Here is an 18445-nt window from a genome sequence, read left to right as displayed (position 1 = left end):
TTGTGGTTTTAATGATTGGTTCCTTCAAAAGTAATTAAATTTAACATCAACCATGACGCATTTGGTGTCTGATGTTTGCTTCCTTAGTTGCTAAGACTCCAAGGTAATAAAAATCTGTCTTTTCTTTAAAAGACATCATTATGCTATAATGGGATGCAGATTAATTACTTTCAAATCTCAATTTGTAATCATTCTGGTTGTCCAGGATGGCTTCCTCAGTAATGTTGCAGCACTCGTCACACCACTTCAAGGTGGATTAAATTCCGACAACATTTTTAAAATTTATTTCTCTTTTGCCTTCAGGTGACGCCAGTGAGAGTGCAGAGGATGCGTTTGTGCGACGTGCTAAAGAGGGCATGGGGGGTGACGAGGCCCAGTTCAGTGTAGAGATGCCCTTGACTGGGAAAATGTACATGTGGGCTGACAAGTACCGACCACGCAAGCCTCGTTTCTTCAATCGTGTGCACACAGGTTTCGAGTGGAACAAGTACAATCAGACGCACTATGACTTTGACAACCCACCACCCAAAATTGTCCAGGGTTATAAGTTTAACATCTTCTATCCTGACCTGATCGACAAGCGCTCCACGCCACAGTACTTCCTTGAGCCAAGCCCTGACAACAAGGACTTTGGCATTCTGCGTTTTCATGCTGGGCCGCCTTATGAGGACATTGCGTTTAAGATCGTCAACCGCGAATGGGAGTACTCGCATCGACATGGCTTCCGGTGTCAGTTCGCCAACGGCATCTTCCAGCTATGGTTTCATTTCAAGCGCTATCGCTACAGGAGATGAGAAGCTGAGGCTCAAGTTTGAAGATGAACAGTTATATGACAAATCTTGTATTTAATTTTTTTTGTTGTTGTTCAAAGTGTTTTTTTTTCCTGGTTATACAAAATTAAATATGAAACAGTTTGATATATTTTAATAAATTTCCATCCCCCAAGTAACCCTACCCTATTGCACCATTACAAACTTATATGACATATTAAATATGATGTACAGTTTATAAAATACACAAGAAACATGAGTTTGTGTGTGTGGGTGTAGTTTTTGTGGCTACTGCCTCATATAGAGGCGGTAGCCACTATGTTATCGTGCTGTAAGAATGTAACAATTGTGCACTGCACATACGCATAAGGATTACAATAGTGCATGTGCATAAGCATTACAATCACCAGAACGGTGAATCGTGATCGTGCGCTATGAACAGTTGATCTCGTGTTATCATCGTGTTTTAAGAATTGGTGTAACAGTAGAGCACTCCCTATAAGGGTAGTATCTCACTGGGCTGCGACAGCCCACGACTAGTTGGAGACACAACAATTGCAATAAAATATGTGAATTAGCGACAATTTTCACTTGGAATCACACTGAATTGATGTTCGCATATTTTACTGCAATTGTTGTCTCCAACTAGTCACAGGCTGTCGCAGCCCGGCTTTCCCTCGGCAGGCAAGGAAGTAGAGGAAGCCTCACGGTAAGTGACTTGAGAAGGGTTCGCAACGGCTTTGCGACACCAGCAACACGTTTGCGGCTAGTTTGAAAGAATTTTTATTTATTTATTGGTTGCAAATATTCAGGTATACAAACATTTAGGCATACAAATATGTTGCATGAGTAAACAAAAATGTTCAAGGCACAAGGTAAAACAAAACACTCCCATTCACTCATACATTCATACAGTCGTATAATTACCACTATAGGTCTTCATCTCATCTCATTATCTCTAGCTGCTTTATCCTGTTCTACAGGGTCGCAGGCAAGCTGGAGCCTATCCCAGCTGACTACGGGTGAAAGGCGGGGTACACCCTGGACAAGTTGCCAGGTCATCACGGGGCTGACACAGACAACCATTCACATTCACACCTACAGTCAATTTAGAGTCACCAGTTAACCTAACCTGCATGTCTTTGGACTGTGGGGGAAACCGGAGCACCCGGAGGAAACCCACGCAGACACGGGGAGAACATGCAAACTCCACACAGAAAGGCCCTCGCCGGCCACGGGGCTTGAACCCGGACCTTCTTGCTGTGAGGCGACAGTGCCAACCACTACACCACCGTGCCGCCCCTAGAGGTCTTCAAATATTTTAAAATGATCAAATGCATTCAAGAGTGACATGGCTTTTTTGCATTTCATGCACTTTAAGGCAGTGAGAATTTTCTACAAGATGTTTTTTGAACACAGTGACAATAGGCTTTACTTTTTTTCTATTTTGAGCAGTGAATGAACTATTTCGAGAGCAATAGTAAATTATTTATAACATAGTCCGCTTGTGAATCCTTCAGATTCGTCCCAGATGTTATGTTGTCCAGGGTAAGTGTGTCCTGTAGCTGGATTTTAGAAGAAAGCCAGTCCAAAAAGTCCTCCCAAAATGTTTTTGTGTAAATACATTGAAAGGAAAGATGGTCTATAGTTTCAATATCTGATTCACAGAAAATACAGTTATCAATACTGTCAATATTGAACCTCACTCTCAGCATTTCACTGGATGGATAAATCTTATTCAAAGTCTTAAAATGCACTTCCTTCACCTTTGGACTTGCAGGAAATTTTAGATATTGGGTCCTCCATTTTTTAACCTCTACTTCAGAGAACTTCTGAAAGATGGAATTTCTATTTGAACGTATTGGGTATAGATTATTATTCAAATGATTACGTAGGATTTTGTTTGGTATCTTTTTGTTAAGAAAGTCTTGTTCCATGATGTAGAGTATTGGAAGGTTAGGAGGAGGCAAACTCTCAAGATCAATGTTTTGTACAAGTTGTTTGACTGGTTGAGGAATTGCTTTGCATATTTTATTAAATTCAGCTTTTCTGCAGGTAATATTATGAATGGAGCAGAAGTTTTCATATAACAGCCAGTTGCCCTGATTATCCATAAGGTGAGATATTAACCAAATACCTTTATCCATCCAGTGTTGCAAAAAGAGAGATTTTTCCATTACACAGAACATATCTATTATTCCAAATTGGTGTTTGGTGTGGTGTAAAGTTGTAGTTGTACATAAGTTTCCAGCATAACCGAACCTGCTTGTGAAAGGACGCCAACTTGACTGGTAGGTTTTCTATTTTAAAATCACATTTAAGGACAAACTCAATACCTCCCATTTTTTTCAAATAAGCCTTTGGAAAGACAAAACCAAATATTATTTCTATCTAGCAGAAAAGATTTTAACCATTTTATTTTTAAGACAGCATTTAGACATTCAAAGTCAATTGCTTGTATGCCACCTTCTTTATATTCTTTTATAATTTCAGATTTTTTGATATAGTGAGCTCGGTTTTTCCAAATGTAGTTAAAGTTTAGTTGATTAATTGTTTTGATGGTTTTATAGCCATAGCATAGGCGGGGTAAATACATCTTGCTGAGGATTCCATTTTAGTTAAGTACGTTCTTCCAAATATTGTTAGATCTCTTTCTCATCTCATCTCATTATCTGTAGCCGCTTTATCCTTCTACAGGGTCGCAGGCAAGCTGGAGCCTATCCCAGCTGACTACGGGCGAAAGGCGGGGTACACCCTGGACAAGTCGCCAGGTCATCACAGGGCTGACACATAGACACAGACAACCATTCACACTCACGGTCAATTTAGAGTCACCAGTTAACCTAACCTGCATGTCTTTGGACTGTGGGGGAAACCGGAGCACCCGGAGGAAACCCACGCGGACACGGGGAGAACATGCAAACTCCACACAGAAAGGCCCTCGCCGGCCCCGGGGCTCGAACCCAGGACCTTCTTGCTGTGAGGCGACAGCGCTAACCACTACACCACCGTGCCGCCCTTAGATCTCTTTGTAACCATGAATTTAATTTTGATTTACATTGAAGAATTTTATCATGAATATTTAATGTTTCACTCATGGCACTGTTTTTGGTTAGGTGAATTCCTAAACATTTTACACAAGACTTAAAAGTCCCATGGCATGAAATTTTCACTTTCTGAGGTTTTTTAACGTTAAAATGAGTTCCTCTGACCTTCTTAAGTCACCCCAGTGGCTAGAAATGTCATAATGCGTAAACCAAACTATGCCCGCCCTTTGTCAACATTTGAAAATGGCGCGTCAAAATGGCGCGTTGATAGGCTCTTCCCTTTACTACGTCAGCAAGGGAGATGATCCCCCCCCCCGGATTCCCACCCACTGTATGGATTGCCCGCCCAGCTCAAAAGTTGCCACCATAGATACGTCACTTCAATTTTGTAGTGAGGAGACCATAGAGGACACAACAACATGGCACCACCTAAGCGAGCGAAACATGGAAATTGCGCTGTACATGGATGTGACAACACAGAAAGGAGTCTGTTTTTACTGCCGACGGGAGAGCCCCTGAAGACGCAGTGGCTTAATTTTATTTACTCTAATAATACGCCGTCGAGTCTACCTAAGACGGTGTATGTTTGTCGGAAGCATTTTCCTGATGAATGTTTCCACAACTTGGGACAGTACAGGGCAGGTTTTGCACATCAACTGTCACTGAAGCCTGGGTCCGTACCAAGCATCCCTGCCGCATTAGCCACAAACACTGAACAAGTAAGTGTATAACTGTTAAGTCGTTTTGCCGTGGTTTAAAATCGGTGCCACGTTAGCCTTGCAATGGCTACATTAGCTGTGCAGCTAACTGCTTCCTGCAGTTAGCCAGGTACTCTGCGCATGCCCGCAGCTTGGTCAAGGCCCCCCCCCCATGGCCCGCCCTCTACCCTTCCCCGCCTCCATGCTTCTCATTAGCAAAATGACGCACTGGGAAAAGGGCTGAAATGGGGCTTTCTCCCAGGAGGCTATATCTACGTGCCGAGGGTTCATTTCAAGAAAGGCTGCGGATATAACATCCGGAAACCTCCACGAGCCCGTTTAAAGCATCAACAAACCACCATGCCATGGGTCCTTTAATGGGAATGTTATATGCTTCTAAAAGGTTGCAATCATGTATAGCCATGAGTTCACATTTACTACAATTGAGTGTGAGACCAGATGCTTCAGAGAAGAGATCAATACATTTAAACACTTCAGGGATATGTTCTAGGCTTTTTAGAAAAAATAGTGGTGTCATCAGCAAGCTGGCTTATCAACTGTTCACTGAAAATATTTATCTATTTCTGAGTTTTTCATAAGGATTGCTAACATTTCTGCTGCCATAATAAAGAGAAATGGAGATATATTGCACCCTTGTTTAACTCCTCGGTTTAAGGAGAAGCAAGGAGTAGTGCCTGTTGGGAGTGCTACCGTGCTGGTTGTACCATCATAAAAGGATTCTATAATGTTGCAGAATTTTGGACCAAACCCATATAAATGCAAGACTTTTAAAAGGAACTGATGCTCAAGTTTATCAAAAGCTTTGTGAAAATCAAGAAATAAAATAAAGCTCTTGTCCTCAATTAGGTGACTGTATTCTAAGATGTCTTGCACTAACCTTATGTTGTTATGTATTGATCTTTTATTTATAAACCCTGACTGTGTTTCACTCATGGGCGTCGCCACCATTGAATGTGAAAATGTCTCTAGACCGTCGCCATTGAAAATGTCTCTAGACATTTTGGTGCAAGATGCAGGCTGCTTGAAAGTGGAGGAGGTGACGTCAGCCCCGTTGCCACCTCACAATGTCTAGCTTTTGCTAAAACCTTATTCTTTTGTTATATGCCCTCAAAATTAACCCTAGGCCACATTAAATTAATGTTCAACTAAACAATGAAATAAGCTTAGCTTAATGGGGTATTCTTGGTTGATAATGAATTGTTTGCAATATTTGCTCCCTCCCCAGACACAGTGGACATAAGGAACTTTTTTACAAAGAAGCGGAAAGTAAGTCAAAATTTCCCCACAGGACAGGTTTTTTTTTTTTTGTCCCAATGGAAATGTTAGTGCAGTTAGCTGGCTAGTCAGTGTTAGAAGATGTAATAGCTAGGTTCATGTTAGCTATCATTTAATTCAAACCCAGTAGGCCTGCCTTATTGTAATGCCAAGAATGAGGTCAAGTCTGCTCGGATGATATTTATTGATTCCCTGTTGTGATTTGAAGAACTTTTGTCTGGTCTTTGCCAGTTTTCTGGAAAGTAACATGGGAAATCAGTGTATGGGGAAGGAATAGTAGAAAGGAAAGCAATGGAGAGAGATGGATGTTATTCCAGGTGGATTGTGAAGGAAAGGGGAATAAAAGTTATGAAGTGGTAGAAATTGTGGTGGCACCAATGTAAGAAGGAGTTATATCTATAAATCTATTTGTTATACTAATCTGTAAATGTTACTGGAGCACCACCATTGCATGTAGGTTGACAAAACTGCACTTGGTCATTGTGTGAAGTTCTCTTTTATGTGTCGTTGCTTGACACAGTGTGATTTTGTGTTATGAAGACTGCATGATGCCACGTCATTTTTGCTATGAGCATCACTAAATCGGAAAAAAGTAAAACGCACCCACTAAAGTCACTGTTGGTGGTGAACAAAATTGCACCTGTCCATTGTGTGAAGTTATTTTTTATGTGTCACTGTTGCTTGACACAGTGTGATTTTGTGTCATGAAGTTTGCATGATGCCATGTCATGCCTGGTCATTGTGTGAAATTATCTCATTATCTCTAGCCACTTTATCCTGTTCTACAAGCTGGAGGCAAGCTGGAGCCTATCCCAGCTGACTACGGGCGAAAGGCGGGGTACACCCTGGACAAGTCCCCAGGTCATCACAGGGCTGACACATAGACACAGACAACCATTCACACTCACATTCACACCTACGGTCAATTTAGAGCCACCAGTTAACCTAACCTGCATGTCTTTGGACTGTGGGGGAAACCGGAGCACCTGGAGGAAACCCACGCGGACACGGGGAGAACATGCAAACTCTGCACAGAAAGGCCCTCGCCGGCCACGGGGCTCGAACCCGGACCTTCTTGCTGTGAGGCGACAGCGCTAACCACTACACCACCGTGCCGCCCCTGTGTGAAATTATGAATATTCTTATTTTTAAACATACAGTTGAGTGTCACTATTGCTTGGCACAGTGGCATGTTGTGTTACCTCTAAAACTAAATAGAAAACACAAACTAAAAAGTAAAATGCACCCATAAAGTCATTGTTGGTAATAAATTGTCACATTCATCTCATTATCTTGGGTGGCACGGTGGTGTAGTGGTTAGCGCTGTCGCCTCACAGCAAGAAGGTCCGGGTTCGAGCCCCGTGGCTGGCGAGGGCCTTTCTGTGCGGAGTTTGCATGTTCTCTGTGTGGGTTTCCTCCGGGTGCTCCGGTTTCCCCCACAGTCCAAAGACATGCAGGTTAGGTTAACTGGTGACTCTAAATTGACCGTAGGTGTGAATGTGAGTGTGAATGGTTGTCTGTGTCAGCCCTGTGATGACCTGGCGACTTGCCCAGGGTGTACCCTGTCTTTCGCCCGTAGTCAGCTGGGATAGGCTCCAGCTTGCCTGCGGCCCTGTAGAACAGGATAAAGCGGCTACAGATAATGAGATGAGATCTCATTATCTTAGACATAGCAGTGGGTTTAAAAACAGGCTGATGAATATATGGACTAGTTGAATGAGGACTTATTGTTGAGTCTTTAAAATAGTCATTGAATTAAGTGACTTTTGTAGGTAAAATTAGATGTTTAACAACCTGTTAAAAATACACCAGAATGCAGGAAATGGCATCTAATTAATTAAAAATTTTCTGGAGGAGGACCCCCGCCAGTGTGCCCCCCCCCCACACACACACACTTTAAAAATGCCTCTGACGCCCCGGTTTCACTAATTATTTGACCAAGTCCTTTTTTTTTTAAAAATGTATTGGTATAGATGTCATGCGAGGAAATTGAGAAGCCCTGCAAATGTTTCAAGACACTTTTGAAACTCTCTCGTGAATGACGTTTGCTATTTGTCGCAGCCCAGTGAGATACTGGCTTAAGTATTACAATCATAGATTTACATAGAAGACTAGATGCCTTGTCCCTGTTGCCCAGGGCCGGCTCTAGGTCTTTGGCTGCCCTAGGCTAGATTGAGTTTTGGTGCCCCCCCCCTAGAAAAAAACCCCTCTAATAACATCTAAATAACACTTTAATCTAATCACTCTATTCTATTACTATTAAACAATGTACAGTGCATGGACAATAAACAAGAAGTCATTTTTATCTTTTTCATTATTGTTATTATTATCATTATTAACATAAAGTGTCACAAAGTAAAATGACCACACAAATTCAATACATATCTCCATATAATGGGCAAAAACTCTTCCGCACCCTGTTCAAAGTGTAGTGCATGGACAATAAACAAGAAATTATTTTTAGTTTCTTTTTTGCTATTAAAAGTTAAGTCATCTCTGAAGAATTAACAAATTAAATGAATAAAAAATTCTACAATTCTAAATTGTGCAAACTTAAGCACCCTGTTAGGACATCAATGGGCTGTATTTTCAAACAAAAGTGCTATTATGGGTACTTTGTTATTGAAGTCTATTGCTGTTTGCATCTAGTTAGCTAGGCAGACATTGATTCAGGCGTCTAAAATATTAATTTGCCACTATAATGGTTGATATGAGAGATTAGATCAGACTTACCTCTATACTTGGCTCTATTTGTTTCTTCCTGTAGCCTTCGTTTGCGCCCTTGCGCACCCGAGAGTTTGGATTTCTTCATTTAAGCACTTGTAGTCTGGGCTACTTTTTGCAGTGGATAGCCATTCTCATTCCCCGATGAACACCGCTCCCCCCGCCCCCCTTATAACCTATCATTGTGCATTTTTAGTAGGCATAAGGAAATCACCGACCACTACTGCGTAGGCTACACTTGTTTTTCAACCTTTTTGAGCCAGGGCGCACTTTTTTCAATGAAAAAATCTCAAGGCACATCACCAATAGAAAATGTTGACTGAAACTAAAACGCTGTTGCCAATATTTACAATATACAGTCATTCTATAATTTTACGGTACACTTGGTGATCTCTCACGGCACACTAGTGTTCCGCTGTACTAGAGTTCGGCAGCACAGTGGTTGAAAACACTGTACACCACTGATGCACTTGGTAACATCTCCATTCAATAACTCCATCCCTCCTTTTTGGTGGGGTTTTGGTCGCCCTTGGCGCCCTGAGCACACTTTGCACTCTAGGCAATTGGCCAAAACAGAGAATAGCCGCGGATGCGCACTTGCGCGCCCGAAGACACACTATAGACAGGGCGAACTACTGTTGAGCACTTATTGTTTCATGATAAACAACCACCACCCCACCCTACCTTTTTTGACAAATCGCACCCTGACTACATGCTTTGCTGTACAATTAAATTAGGCTAAGACATTATAATGCTGACTCGTTTTCAGAATAGTGGAAGTCATAATTTTTCTCCCCCCGTTTCTGCGCCCCTGGATGGACGCAGCGCCCTTAGCATTTGCCTATATTGCCTATGCCACGGGCCGACTCTCCTGTTGCCCGTCAACGAAGTCGAACGTCCACACATGGCGGCCATCTTACCTCAGACAGCTGGCTTACCCATTACATTGTGTTGGTAGCGATATGTACTTTTCAGATGACCGTAACTTCCTCAAATTTCAATCGATATTCAAACGGTTTGGTTTGTTATATAAAAAAAACCAAACAGAAGTATGTATTTATGATATTAATGATGAATAATCATTTTATGTTTTAAAAAAATACGCATAGCTTGGCAAAAATATTTCAGCATACTACAGACTGTAAGACAGGATGCATGCTGAAATTCCTATGCTGTGAGAAGCCCAACACTGCATACTTATGGATAACTGCGGCCTTAGGACAAATAACCATACAATTTATTTCCAATTTTTAGTGAAAATATTTTTACATGTGATAGGGCCGTAGGGGAAGCTAAAGTTAAATAAACAGCTTACTCACTTCTGAAACTTCAGAAATACTTCATCCACCTCAAAAACCTAATGCACTCACATCATAGGATAATAACAAATGTAAACTCACATCATAGCATAATAACAAATGCACTGCCCGAGTAAGTAATAGTATAAAACAGTGACAGCGACTCACGGTAGTTTGTGACAAAAAAAGCATTTAATTAATCACATGTGGTTATACTTCCAAGGATAAAAAGATATCTTTACATTTACAAAAATAACATTCAAAGCGGCGGCACGGTGGTGTAGTTAGCGCTGTCGCCTCACAGCAAGAAGGTCCGGGTTCGAGCCCCATGGCCGGCGAGGGCCTTTCTGTGTGGAGTTTGCATGTTCTCCCCGTGTCCGCGTGGGTTTCCTCCGGGTGCTCCGGTTTCCCCCACAGTCCAAAGACATGCAGGTTAGGTTAACTGGTGGCTCTAAATTGACCGTAGGTGTGAATGTGAGTGTGAATGGTTGTCTGTGTCTTTAGGGGTGTTCACACGGCAACTTTTACTCCGGTGTAGCACCGGGGCTGCCCCGGTAGAGCGTTCACACGGTACAAAGTTATAGCGGTGTAGCCCCTGAAAGCTGCTTAAACCGGTGCAAATCTAACCCTGCTCGGGAGGTGGTTTAAGAAATTTACTCCGGAGTAAATGCTAGTTTGCGGGGCAGCACCGATATAAAATGGGACGTCTGAACGCTACAGGGGTAGACTCGCTACGCGTGAGGAGAGTTGATTACATACGGGCATTGCATAATTTTGCATCCTGGTATTTTGCGCTTCCAAAATGGCGAATATCAACAACAACAGAACTGCGTGTCTTCCAGTGTTGCCAGATTGTCAGTTTAAAGTGCATTTTGGTGGATTTGAACATATTTTGGGATGGAAAAAGTCAGCAATATCTGGCAACACTGGTGTCTTCATCCACGTTGTTTTCCCGGCGCTTGATGATGCCATGACAACCGGGAAAAGGAAGTACATTTTCACGCATGCGCATATTTCATTTCCGCATTATTACTATCGGAAATGATAGTAATAATGATAGGAAATGATATCAAAACTTTATTACTATCAAAGGAAATGATAGTAATAAAGTTTTTGCTACTATAACACGGTCGCAGAAACTGCCGTGTGACCGCAAGTGCGGCTGCACCGGTGCTAACACGCTTCTCTCTAGTAAGCAGGGTTGTGACGTGTGAACGCTCCACAAAATTTACACCGGTGTAAGATATATCGCAACAAAATACATCGGTGCAGCATCGATGCAAATATGTGCCGTGTGAACAGGGCTTATGTGTCAGCCCTGTGATGACCTGGCGACTTGTCCAGGGTGTACCCCGCCTCTCGCCCGTAGTCAGCTGGGATAGGCTCCAGCTCGCCTGCGACCCTGTAGAACAGGATAAAGCGGCTACAGATAATGAGATGAGATGAGACATTCAAAGCTGATTATCATGTCAAAGTCAATATATGTTAGCACAGAAGATTGAAATTTCATTTGACCAGGCTCCAATGTGCAGTTAAAATAAAACTAAACATACTGATATAAACATCTACAATTAAAACAGAGGCCATCTGATCTGCTTTAATATCAACAGATCTTCATTTAAGGTACGTGAATCTTTTCATCATGGCACCCCTTCAGCCTGTTCAGTGTGCTGAGTGCAGGATGTTTAGTCATTCTTCCTCCGTCACTAGCGATAGCTCTATTAGCTTTACTTGTGATAAGTGCAGATTAGTTAGCTCTCTGACGGAGAAGATTTCAGTGCTAGAAGCGCGTGTCCAGGCTTTAGAGCAGGTTAGTGAGCGTGAGAACAGTGTAGTTTCTGTTAGGGAAAGTCTGGACGCCCTAGGTGGAGTTAGCAATCCCCCAACTCCGGCATTAGAGCCCTTACAGCGGGGCGAATGGGTGACGGCTCGGCGGCATAAGCGTAGAGCCAAAGCTACCGCTGAGGCTCGCCCACGGGAGCACCACTCCTCTCCGCGTCACGTGTCGAACAGGTTTGCTCTCCTTAGTGATGCACCCACTGAGAAACCTGAAAGAGCTCTGGTTATAGGGGACTCTATCATACGGCACGTGAAATTAGCTCAGCCTTTAGGGGCACCAGCAGCTTTAGTCAGGTGTATACCGGGAGCCAGGGCGCCGGACATAGCAGGTAATCTTAGGGTCCTAGGCAAGCACAGGTTCTCAAAGATAGTTATCCATGCAGGAGCTAATGATATACGCCTTCGTCAGTCTGAGGTTACTAAGAGTAACTTTGTAGAGGTGTTTAAATTAGCGAAGGCGATGTCCGATGCTGTAGTATGCTCTGGCCCCATCCCAATGCGGCGTGGCGATGTAGCTTACAGCAGGTTATGGTCGCTGAACTGCTGGCTGTCCAGGTGGTGCTCTGAAAACAGTGTGGGCTTTATAGATAATTGGGCTAATTTTGAGGGCACTGCTGGCCTGTTAGGGCGGGACGGTATCCATCCCACTCGGGAAGGTGCTGCTCTCATTTCCTGCAGCATAGGTCATAGTCTCAGAACAGGCCTAGTTAATTTCTGACAATCCAGAGCCAAGGCCAGGGAGCAGACGAACAGGCTAAACCGACTGTCTGCTAGCTGCACAGAGTCGTCACTCAGGGCCCACTACATCGAGACTGTGTCTGTTCCCCGAGCTCAACAAAAAGGTAGAAATTTTCAGAGAGTTTGTTCCAGTAACCTAATCAATATAAAATTAGATCAGACTGACTGTACAGCTGCTGCCAGCACCTTTGATCTAAAGGTGGGGCTATTAAATATTAGATCTCTTACATCTAAAGCGCTAATGGTTAATGAACTCATTACTGATCAGGAGTTTAATGTACTGTGTTTAACAGAAACATGGATTAAGCCAAATGAATATATAGCATTAAATGAAGCGAGTCCTCCTGGATACAGTTATATACACCAGCCTCGTCTAACTGGCAGAGGAGGAGGCGTCGCGGTTATTTATAACGATTATCTAGGTGTAACACACAAACCTGGTTATAAATTTAATACATTTGAAGTTCTTCATACTCATATAATGTATGTAGCCTCGAAAAATAAGTCTACCCAGTTAATTCCATTGCTTATTATTTACAGGCCCCCGGGGCCATATTCTGAGTTTCTTTCTGAATTTGCAGATTTTATCTCAGATCTGGTTATTTCCTTAGACAAAGCTTTAGTTGTCGGAGATTTTAATATTCACTTTGATAACCCAGAAGACCCTTTAAAAACAGCGTTTGTGTCCATCTTAGATTCAGTCGGGATTAAGCAGAATGTCATAGGACCGACCCATAATGGTGGTCACACCCTTGATCTAATACTAACATTCAGATTAAACGTAGACAATATAGTCATACTTCCACAGTCTGAAGTTATCTCAGATCATTGTCTCATCTCATTCAAAATATGTCTGAGTAATAATATATGCACCTCACCACGCTACTGTATTAAACGTACTTTCACGTCAACTACTGCACAGAGCTTTATAAATGATCTCCCAGAGCTGTCAACTTTGATTGGGTCACTGTCAGCCCCTGCAGAACTCGATCAGGCAACTGAATGCTTAGAGTCAACATTCCGCCATACTTTAGATAATGTAGCTCCTCTAAAAAGGAAAATGGTCAGAGACAAAAAATTAGCACCCTGGTATAATGATGACACTCGCACATTAAAACAGACCACTCGAAAATTGGAACGTAAATGGCGTCAAACAAAATTGGTAGTGTTCAAATTGGCGTGGAAGGAGAGCTTCCTGAAGTATAGAAAAGCTCTTAGTGCTGCGAGATCAACATATCTCTCCTCCCTAATAGAAGATAACAAAAATAATCCTAGATTCCTATTTAATACTGTAGCAAAATTAACCAGGAATAAGTCCACTATCAACACATGCACACCTGCAGTATGTAGTAGCAACGACTTCATGAATTTTTTTAATGACAAAATTGAGAATATCCGACAAAAAATTCAAACTACTAATTTAAGGTTAGACAATGAAAGTGACCTTGTAGTTAACAATATAACTGTATCAGATCATCAGTTAGAATGTTTTACTCCCCTAAAAGAAACTGAATTACTTTCATTAATCTCTACATCAAAAGCCTCAACTTGCGTACTAGATCCCTTACCGACACATCTATTCAAACAGATAATGCCTGGAGTAATTGAACCGCTTCTAAAAATAATAAATTCTTCTCTTATGATTGGCTATGTACCCAAATCCTTTAAACTAGCAGTTATCAAACCCCTGATTAAAAAACCTGACCTTGATCCCTGTCAGCTGTCCAATTATCGGCCAATATCAAACCTCCCCTTTATCTCCAAGATCCTTGAAAAAGCTGTGGCACAGCAGTTATGCTCATATTTACATAGGAATAACATCCATGAAATGTATCAGTCAGGATTTAGACCTCATCATAGCACAGAGACAGCACTGGTTAAAGTAGTAAACGACCTACTGTTGGCGTCTGATCAGGGCTGTGTCTCGCTACTTGTGTTGCTTGACCTTAGTGCAGCATTTGATACCATTGATCATTCCATTCTTCTGGATAGACTAGAAAATGTTGTGGGAGTTAAGGGAATGGCCCTCTCCTGGCTCAGGTCTTATCTAACTGATCGTTATCAGTATGTCGATATAAATGGTGATATTTCTAGACGTACCGAGGTAAAGTTTGGTGTTCCACAAGGTTCTGTCTTGGGTCCACTGCTTTTTTCTCTATATATGTTACCTCTGGGCGATATTATTCATAAACATTGTATTAGTTTCCACTGTTATGCTGATGACACACAGTTGTATGTCTCTGCAAAACCTGATGAGAGACACCAGCTTAATAAAATTGAGGAATGTGTTAAGGACATTAGACACTGGATGCTTATAAATTTCCTTCTGCTTAACTCTGACAAGACTGAAGTACTTGTGCTAGGACCACATACAGCTAGAAGTAAGTTTTCTGATTACACAGTAACTCTGGATGGCCTTTCTGTTTCTTCACGTGCAGCAGTAAAAGACCTCGGAGTGATTATTGACCCCAGTCTTTCATTCGAAACTCACATTGATAACATCACCCGGATAGCTTTCTTTCATCTCAGAAATATTGCAAAGATAAGAAATTTAATGTCATTGCATGATGCAGAAAAACTAGTCCATGCTTTCGTTACCTCCAGGTTGGATTATTGTAATGCCTTACTGTCTGGATGTTCCAATAAGTGCATAAACAAGCTCCAGTTAGTTCAAAATGCCGCAGCAAGAGTCCTTACTAGAACTAGAAAATATGACCACATCACGCCTGTCTTATCCACACTGCATTGGCTCCCAATCAAATTTCGTATTGATTATAAAATACTACTATTGACCTTTAAAGCACTAAATGGTCTCGCACCACAGTACCTGAGTGAACTTCTGCTCCTCTATGACCCGCCACGCCTACTTAGATCAAAAGGTGCAGGCTATCTGCTGGTACCTCGTATAGTGAAGGCTACATCAGGGGGCAGAGCCTTTTCTTACAAAGCCCCACTGTTATGGAACAGCCTTCCAAGTAATGTTCGGGAATCAGACACAGTCTCAGCATTTAAGTCTAGGCTGAAAACATATCTGTTTAGTCAAGCCTTTTGTTAATGGTGTTTATGAGGTAAAGGAGTAGATCTGGAGGGTCCTCAGACATAGAGTGTTTTGGTAAACTGGGATGTATGGATGCTGTCAGTCCCCACTCGCTTGCTCACTCGAGTTTGTTGACGGTGCAGTGGCTGGCTGCTTTATGTCCCGGGGCTCCCTCATGCCTGTGTTACCTTCTGGCTCTCTCCTTTTAGTTATGCTGTCATAGTTAGTTGCCGGAGTCCCTGCTTGTACTCGGTGCAATATGTATACTGTTCCTACTTATTCAGGTGACATTGGGCATACCTAACCACCTGTGTTTTCTTTCTCTTCCCCCCCCCCACCCCAAATCTGTCCCTCTGAGTTACATGGAGTCAACAGGAAATCTTTTGGTGGAGACGGTGGGGACCTCGACTGGCTATCGTAGCCTGCAGGGAATCGGCCGTCAGACATTCTGTCACATGTCCCAGACCCGGTGAAATGTAACTGAATTGTCTTGGCCAGGCCTAAGGGTCCCATCTGCATCTCATCATTGCTGAGGAGTGTGCTCCCATCACCCAATCAAGCATCCAGCCAGAGCAGGTCATGATATATTTTTTACCATATTAACATGCCATTGTGCGTCATGCCTGATGTCAAGACTCTCGTCTCTGCGAGCCTACCACACAGATTTAATACTTGTCATTTTTAGGGCATACCTAACAACGTGTTTTCTTTCCCCCCCCCCCCCCCCCCCCCATCTGTCCCTCTGAGTTACATGTTGATCCTGGGATTGAGATGCTGGCCTCTTCTGCCCCTCGGACCTGCTTGATCCATCCTGGTGCCCTGTGTCTGGTCGGAGTTTTATCGCCCCACTCCTGTGAAGGACGGCCCCATGAGGACAGTTGAGGGTTATACCTGTTAAAACTGTTAATATTATAGTCAGGCTGTCTGTTGTTGCCCAAATGAGGATGGGTTCCCTTTTGAGTCTGGTTCCTCTCGAGGTTTCTTCCTCATGTCGTCTGAGGGAGTTTTTCCTTGCCACCGTCGCCACAGGCTTGCTCATTGGGGATAGATTAGGGATAAAATTAGCTCATGTTTTAAGTCGTTCAAATTCTGTAAAGCTGCTTTGCGACAATGTTTATTGTTAAAAGCGCTGTACAAATAAACTTGATTTGATTTGATTTGATTTAAAACACACACAGACACACACCATCTTGTCATCAAAGTCAGTACTTTGATTTCCTGTAAATCATAATGTGAGTGCTGTGCTGTGCGTAAGTCTTCATACCCCTTGTCTGTGGTAAGATGGCCGCCCTGTGCGGACGTTCTGGAATAGATAGTTTTCACTGACGTCACGGCATTCTGGGTAACGCCCCCCAGCCGCCATCTTGGAGGGCAAACAAAACGGACCATCGCCACTACTGGCTACGTTATCTCGGACGAATTTATGAAGTTATATAGTCGGTTTTCTAAACTAAAGATCAATGTCGGCAAAATCAAGCAAACAGAAGTATATAGATACACATCTCACGGTATGCAGCCAAACTGGCCTTGATTGGGGGAAATTGACCCCTACGAAGTGGACAAAGATGCATTTTCAAGTGACTATGTAGGGCTGCCAAAGCCTGAAACTGCCAAAGCCTGCTCCAAAGCCTGAAACTGACTTGATCAAACTTTAAAGGCTGTCTGATATATACGACTTTATATATTCACAGCGCGCCTTTTGGCGGATGCCGCCTGAATCGCGCAGATCCGATTTTTTTTTTTAGGGGGGGCGTTGGAGTGTCTGATTATAATTTCAAAATAAATTCTGCATTAAAATTACTAAATAAGCAAATCCGTTACAGTCCATGAAACAGGAAGTATAAGGATGAGAAAAAAACAGTTTAAATCGGGAAGCTGCGCACATTTGCGCAGTCCTGCACACCGCTCGGGCTGCACAAATGTGCGCAGCTTCCCGATTTAAACTGTTTTTTTCTCATCCTTATACTTCCTGTTTCATGGACTGTATCGGATTTGCTTATTTAGTAATTTTAACACAGAATTTACTTTGAAATTATAATCAGACACTCCAACGCCCCGCCCCCCAAAAAAACGGATCTGCGCGAATCAGGCGGCATCCGCCAAAAGGCGCGCTGTTTGCATCCCAAACACAAATCAAAATCATACAGAATAGACCTAAAATGTTTTTCAAAAATGACCCTTGCGTGAGTGAAGTGACAAGTTTCAAATAGAAACGTGACAAACGAGCGATATTAAGTGTACATTACAATGTAAACGTACACTCAGCGGTTCCAGTTAGGCATTCTCCAGAGATTGTTCACATGATGTTTTGGTTTCCAAAAACAAACTTAAACACAATTGATTGTTTATTTAAACAACTTACCACTTATAAAATAATCGGAGCAGACTTTGCTGTGTTTGGAAGGCTGATAATCCTTGCGGTTGATTCTCGCAAGCCATAGATTTCTCCTTTGTATGCTGAGTTTGTTTGCTTGCCCTCGTACTCCTGTACAGTGGGAATTCCATAAAAGCTCCGCTTGACTTCATCATCTGACCTATTACGACAGCCGTGAATACAAGAAGTGTGCACCATTGCTAGCTTTAAATAGTAGTAATGTAACTATAAATGTAAATAATATATGAATGTAACTCGCGCGCTACAATGTGTGCTTTCACATGACGTCACAGAGTCGGGGATTCCCTGGTGGCGGCCATCTTGGAGGGCAAGCTTACCGTACGGGTCACTGAGCACACATTGTAGCGCGCGAGTTACATTCATATATTATTTACATTTATAGTTACATTACTACTATTTAAAGCTAGCAATGGTGCACACCTGTTGTATTCACGGCTGTCGTAATAGGTCAGATGATGACGTCAAGCGGAGCTTTTATGGAATTCCCACTGTACGGGAGTACGAGGGCAAGCAAACAAACTCAGCATACAAAGGAGAAATCTATGGCTTGCGAGAATCAACCGCAAGGATTATCAGCCTTCCAAACACAGCAAAGTCTGCTCC

At 42.6% G+C, this 18445-nt stretch overlaps 1 protein-coding gene across 1 annotated transcript in view; it reads left to right on the top strand.

Annotated features, from left to right (window-relative positions):
• The window catches only part of cactin, a 35432-nt gene extending 34403 nt beyond the window's left edge, over window positions 1-1029 (top strand). The window contains exon 10 of the mRNA XM_060906158.1: window positions 304-1029. Within this exon, the coding sequence (XP_060762141.1) occupies window positions 304-794 (491 nt within the window). The 3' untranslated portion in view covers window positions 795-1029. The remainder of the gene's footprint in view (window positions 1-303) is intronic.
• The last annotated feature ends 17416 nt before the right edge of the window (window positions 1030-18445 follow it).

The sequence above is a fragment of the Neoarius graeffei genome, chromosome 23 (genome assembly GCF_027579695.1).
Source record: "Neoarius graeffei isolate fNeoGra1 chromosome 23, fNeoGra1.pri, whole genome shotgun sequence".
Classification (NCBI taxonomy): Eukaryota; Metazoa; Chordata; class Actinopteri; order Siluriformes; family Ariidae; genus Neoarius; species Neoarius graeffei.
The sequence above is the reverse complement of the archived record's forward strand: the minus strand, read 5'-3'. Positions and strand labels throughout refer to the sequence as shown.